The 6,763-nt window shown below is 38.1% G+C and overlaps 1 protein-coding gene across 1 annotated transcript in view; it reads left to right on the plus strand.

Annotated features, from left to right (window-relative positions):
- The first annotated feature begins 505 nt into the window (after nt 1–505).
- The window catches only part of IL1RAP (interleukin 1 receptor accessory protein), a 55,807-nt gene continuing 49,549 nt past the window's right edge, over nt 506–6,763 (plus strand). The window contains exon 1 of the mRNA XM_006765203.2: nt 506–819. Within this exon, the coding sequence (XP_006765266.2) occupies nt 563–819 (257 nt within the window). The 5' untranslated portion in view covers nt 506–562. The remainder of the gene's footprint in view (nt 820–6,763) is intronic.

Here is a 6,763-nt window from a genome sequence, read left to right on the forward strand (position 1 = left end):
AGCACTTATCACAGTTGTAAAGTAGTACTTACCTAAGTACTTACTCACTAGACTGTAAGTTCAGCAAGGTCAGGAACCATGTCTGCTCTCGCTCACTATTGTACTTTCAGGCTTTACTAAGCTAAGGGGGACATGGTAGACATGTATTAAACCCTCAATTAAAGCATAAATGACCCTTCTTGTATACAATGGTATGTCTCAATTTCCAAAAGAGAAGGGAGTGTGATGTAACAGCTGAGATCCCTGCCCCATGAGATTCCTACATGACTTATTTTTCAGGTGAGATTCTCCCCCATATATTTCAGAGTTTAGTGGGATCAAACTATTAAATCCAATTATTAGCCAAGAGATAGTCATAAAATGGTAAAGGAATAAGGGGAAAGTCATTTCTTCAATTCACAGGTGCCTGTTATATGCAGTCATTAAAGAGAGGTGATTGAAGATGACTAGAGAAGGAAGTTCCTGGGAAAGATTGGGTATCTGGAGAGAAAGTGTGAGGTGACTCATCTGCCTTTTCTTTTTGATTGTTCCAGAACGCTGCGATGACTGGGGACTAGATACCATGAGGCAGATCCAAGTGTTTGAAGATGAGCCAGCTCGAATCAAGTGCCCACTCTTTGAGCACTTCTTGAAATTTAACTACAGCACAGCCCATTCAGCTGGCCTTACTCTGATCTGGTATTGGACTAGGCAGGACCGGGACCTTGAGGAACCAATTAACTTCCGCCTCCCGGAGAACCGCATTAGTAAGGAGAAAGATGTGCTCTGGTTCCGGCCCACCCTCCTCAATGACACGGGCAACTATACCTGCATGCTAAGGTAGTCTGACTTCTGATGGTGACATGGTTTCTTGCATTTAGTCCCCAGGCCTTTATCCAGATGATGCATGTGCCATGAATCTGGAGAGGGGAAGGAAGCATCTAAATTAACACTTCACCCGAGAGGCTCAGCTAAGTTCGGCTCAAAGATGTGTGAGGAGAAAATGGTTGTGCTCCTGAGAACATTCTTCGGAGGTGGTTCTCTTTCAAACCCTGACATATAGCAAGGTTGTCTAAAGGGAGAGCCTTGTTTATTTTCCCCTTTCCCTGACATTGGAAGCTGCCTACACTTCTGTCCCACCTGGAAGCATCAATTCCTCTAGACCAGCGGTTCTCCACCTGTGGGTCACGACCCCTTTCGGAATCGAAAGACCCTTTCACTGGGTTCGCCTAAGACCATCAGAAAACACATTTGTAATTACATATTGTTTTTGTGATTAATCACTATGCTTTCATTATGTTCGATTTGTAACAATGAGAATACATCCTGCATATCAGATATTTACATTATGATTCATAACAGTAGCAAAATTGCAGTTATTAAGTAGCAACAATAATAATTTTATGGTTGGGGGTCACCACAACATGAGGAACTGCATTAAAGGGTTGTGGAATTAGGAAGGTGAAGAACCACTGCTCTAGACAATAAGCAGGGCAGGGAGTAGAACCCATTTGTATCTGCTATTGTCATCTTTCAAAGTGCTTGGCATGGAATAAAACATGGAGATGCCTTTTATAGAAGGAAGACTATCTGGGAGGCATCAGATATATTTAGAACAGTGCTTTTCAATTTTTCTACCAAAATTCCCCTAAGAAGCAAATGGGCACCACATCCTTGGGGATCTAAGAATATAATGCAAAGCACTCTATCAGTATGCAAAATTTCTTTCAGATTCACTTTTTTCTTGGAAGTTCATGTAAATTTTGCATGTTACTCCACAATATACCTATATTCTTTTACTACCAATTAATGTTTTTGCTCTGAGGAGGAAAGATTAAACTAAGGCCTTTCTAAAGAATAATCATTTTAAAGCTTTGTTCTTTAGCTACTTTTTTCCCCAAAGTTCCTTTTGGCTTCCAGGCTTTACTTTGTCTTTTAAACTCCGATCTGTGCTATGGAATTACTTTTTTCATTGTTTCCTACTATTTAATGAGTGCATTGGTTTTCTAGGGCTTCCATAACAAAACACCATGGACTGAGTGGTTTAAACAATAAAAATTTAGTTTTCTCACAGTTCTGGAAGCTAGAATTCCAAGATCAAGATGTTGACAGGGTTGGTTTCATTCATCTCTTCTTGATTTGTAGATGACTGTATTCTCTCCATGTCTTCACATGTTCCCCTCGGCCTAACCCTCCATCCCCCCACCCATCGTGTCTTCTGTGTCCTAATCTCTTCTAAAAACATTAGTCATATTGGATTAGGGTCTACCTATATGACCTCATTTGACCTTAATTATCCTTTTCAAAAGTTATCTCCAAATACAGTCATATTATGAGGTCCTGGGAGTTAGGTCTTCCTCATATGAATTTTGGGAGGACACTATTCAGGGCCTATAACAATGGAACAATTTAGAATAACCTAACAGTAGGTAACCCCAGACCGTCTTCTGATGCCCCTTGTCACTCAGAGGTGTTAACTGTTCTCTAATAGAGAACTAGGACTGTGTTGGATAAATTTAAACCATGTAATGATTAAGTGAAGAAGGACCTAATTTCTACCACAGAAACACATTTTGATCACTGGGGCCTTGGGAGTCCCTAGAAACGCTGAAGGCCTTTCTGAGGCTTTCACATGACTGTTTAATTTTATTGGAGTGGACGCTAAACTGGTGCATGGGCTTCAAGGGACCTCAAATAGTCATGCGTACATTATATCCTAGTACTTTGTAGGAAAGGTTAGAAAAGTTATTCGTGGAAAGAGTACTGGATGAGAATTCAGAAACCTAGATTACCATCCCAGCTCTGCCACTACTTAGCTGATGACCATAACCAAGTCAATACAGGTCTGATATTTGCATAAGAAAGTCAGCCTAAATGCTCTTTGAGCTCCTTTCCACTTTTGACAATTGTTAATCATTAATATTCCCACATGGACATTAGCAATTACCTGGGAAGGGGTCATCAATCACTTTCTTAGTGACCTTGGTTTCTACTGTACAGTACATTCTAATGCTTCAGTATCTATTTCCTTTTCCTAATCAACCTTCTAATGGTCTAGAGCAGTGGTCGGCAAACTCATTAGTCAACAGAGCCAAATATCAGCAGTACAACGATTGAAATTTCTTTTGAGAGCCAAATTTTTTAAACTTAAACTATATAGGTAGGTACGTTGTTATTAACTTAATTAGGGTACTCCTAAGGCTTAGAAAGAGCCACCTTCAAGGGGCTAAAGAGCCTCATGTGGCTCATGAGCCGCAGTTTGCCAACCATGGGCTAGACTAGCTCTTCCCCAAACTTTTCTAATCTTCTCTGACATTATAGGAGCAGAGATACATGGCAGTTAAGGCCTAAGTATACCTTTAATGTTATGTATTCATTTTCAGATTGTCTCTTCAGTTTGCATGTCTATTTTCTATGTCTCTAAAGAAAAATCTAAAATTATACTTGCCTGATGGGGGCACCAGAAGCTTCTCATTGTCTTAAGGTGATTCCTAAACTGAGAATGAGAAACTGAACCACCGAAAAAATAGCTTGATGTCTTTAGGCCATCAGGATAAGATTCAATTTATAGGATTCTACTGCTTGTATACTTTCTCTTAAAAAAAAACTATTATTGATTTCAGACAGGAAGGGAGAGGGAGAGAAAGAGAGAGAGAGAAACATCAATGATGAGAGAGAATCATTGATCATCCGCCTCTTGCACATCCCAGCCAGGCATGTGCCCTACCTGGGAATCGAACCCTGACCCCCTGATTCATAGGTTGATGCTCAAACATTGAGCCACATGAGCTGGGTTTTATTCTTTCTTTTTTAAATTTTATTTTATTTATTTATTGTCTAAAGTTTTACACATGTCTCCTTTTTCCTCACTTGACCCCCACCTCCCAGCCATTCCCACCCCTGGCAAGCCACCACTGCCCCAGTGCTTGTTTCCACTGGTTATGCTAATATGCATACATACAAGTCCTTTGGTTGCTCTCTACCCCCACCCCCCCACACACACCTCCCCTGCTATTTGTCTCTGGATCTATTCTTGTTCATCAAATTATGTTCATTATAACCCACGTACGAGTGAGATCATGTGATATTTATCTTGCATTGGGCTTAGGGCTCATTATTAATGTATTTTTTTGTGGAGCCCATGAGAATAATGGTAATTTGCTTAGCATAATGCTTTCCAGTTCCTTCCATGCTGTTGCAAATGGTAAAAGTTCCTTCCATTTTATAGAGGAATAGTATTCCATTGTGTAGATGTACCATAGTTTTTTAATACATTTATCTTAGGTCCTTTGCCCATTTTTTGATTGGATTGTTTATCTTCCTTTTGTTAAGTTGTATGAGTTCCCTGTAAATGTTGGAGATTGGGCCTTTATCGGAGATAACATTGGCAAATATGTTCTCCCATGCAGTGGGCTTTCTTGTTGTTTTGTTGATGGTTTCTTTTGCTGTGCAGAAGCTTTTTATTTTGATGTAGTCCCATTTGCTTATTTTCTTCTTAGTCTCCATTGGCCTAGGAGCTGTGTCTATAAAGATATTGCTGTGATATATGTCTGCTATTTTGTTGTCTATAGAGTCCTGTAGGATTTTTATGGTTTCCCATCTTCATTAAAGTCCTTTAGCCATTTTGAGTTTGTTTTTGTGTATGGTGTAAGTTGGTGATCTAGTTGCATTTCTGTACATGTATCTAACCAAATTTTCCAGCACCATTTATTGAAGAGACTGTCTTGACTCCATTGTATGCTCTTGCTTCCTTTGTCAAATATTAATTGAGCATAATGTCTTGGGTCGACTTCTGGGTTCTCTGTTCTGTTCTATTGATCTATATGTCCATTCTTGTGCCAGTACCAGGCAGTTTTGAGAACTATGGCTTGGTAAGATAGCTTAATATCTGGTATTGTGATCCCTCCAATTTTGTTCTTCTTTTGCAGGATTACTGTGGCTATTCAGCGTCTTTTTGTATTCCAGATACATTTTTGAAATGTTTGTTCTAGATCTTTGAAGTATGCCATTGGTATTTTAATGGGGATTGCATTGAATCTGTAGATTGCTATGGGTAGTATGGACATTTTAATGATGTTGATTCTACCAATCTATGAACATGGTATGTTCTTTCATTTGTTTATGTCTTCCTCTATCTCTTTTTTCAATGTCCTATAATTTTTCAAGAACAAGCCTTTTACCTCCTTAGTTAAGTTTATTCCTAAGTATCTTAATTTTTTTGGTGCAGTGGTAAATGGGATTGGTTTTTTTGTTTGTTTGTTTGTTTTTTGTTTCTCTTTCTGTGAGTTTATTATTGGTGTATAAGAATGCCATAGATTTCCGGGTGTTAATTTTGTATCCTGCTACATTGCCAAATTCATTTATTAGATCTAGTAGGATATTGGCCTATAATTCTCTTTTTTCGTGGTGTCTTTATTTGGTTTTGGAATTAGGGTAACGCTGGCTTTGTAGAAAGAGCTTGGAAGTGTGCCTTCCTCTTAAATATTTTGGAATAGTCTGAGGAGGATAGGTTTTAGTTCTTCTTTGAATGCTTGGTAGAACTCCCATGTAAAGTTGTCGGACCAGGGCTTTTGATTACTGGAAGATTTTTGATCGCTGCTTCAATTTCTTTGGTCCTTATCAGCCTATTCAGGTTTTATTATCTTCCTGATTGAGTTTTGGGAGCTTGTTTTTTCTAAGAATAAGTCCATTTCATCTAGATTGTCTATTTTGTTGGAATGGAACTGTTCATAGTATTTTTTTTTTTATAATCCTTTGTATTTCTGTGGTATCAGTTGTTACTTCAACTCTTTCATTTCTGATTTTATTTGGGTCCTCTCACTTTGCTTCTTAGTGATCCTGACTAGAGGCTCATCAATCTTGTTTATCCTTTCAAAGAACCAGCTCTTGGTTTTGTTGATCTTTTGTATTGTTGTTTTGGGTTTCTTTTGTCATTTATTTCCACTCTGATCTTTATCATTCATTGCTTTTGCTTACTCTTGGCTTTTCTTGTTGCTCTCTTTCTAACTCTTTGAGTTGTAGGATTAGATAAATTTATTACCATTTTTTCTTGTTTTTAGAGGTAAGCCTGTAGAGCTATGAACTTCCCTCTCAAGACTACTTTCACTGTGTCCCATAGAGTTTGGATTGTTGTGTTTTCATTGTCAATCATTGCCATGATGCTTTTTATTTCTTCTTTGATCTCTTTGGTAACCCAATCATTGTTTAATAGCATGCTATTTAGCTTCCAGGTGTTAGATTTTTTCATTGTTTTTATTGTAGTTGATTTCTAATTTTATGCCATTGTGATCTGAGAAGATGCTTGATAGGATTTATGTCTTCTTGAATTTGAAGAGACTTTGCTTGTGTCCGAATATGTGGTCTATCTTTGAAAATGACCCCTGTGCGCTTGAGAAGAATATATATTCTGTGGCTTTGAGGTGAAATGTTCTGAAGATGTCCATTAATTCCATCTGATCTAGTGAGTCATTTACAATTGACATTTCTTTACTGATTTTTTGTTTAGAGGTTGTATCCAGTGGTGTTATTTGGGTGTTAAAGTCCCCTACTATGACTGTATTGTAGTGGATCTGTCCCTTGATATCCTCCAGAAGTATATATATATTTGAGTTTTCCTATATTGGGTGCAGGAACATATATGTTTACCAGAGTTATATCTTCTTGTTGAATTTCTCCCTTTACTATTATGAAGTGGCCTTCCTTATCACTTGTTATGGCCTTCGCTTTGACGTCTAATTTGTCAGATATAAGTATTGCTACCCCAGCTTTTTTTTCTTTTCCATTC

The sequence above is a fragment of the Myotis davidii genome, unplaced genomic scaffold (genome assembly GCF_000327345.1).
Source record: "Myotis davidii unplaced genomic scaffold, ASM32734v1 scaffold260, whole genome shotgun sequence".
Taxonomy (NCBI): Eukaryota; Metazoa; Chordata; class Mammalia; order Chiroptera; family Vespertilionidae; genus Myotis; species Myotis davidii.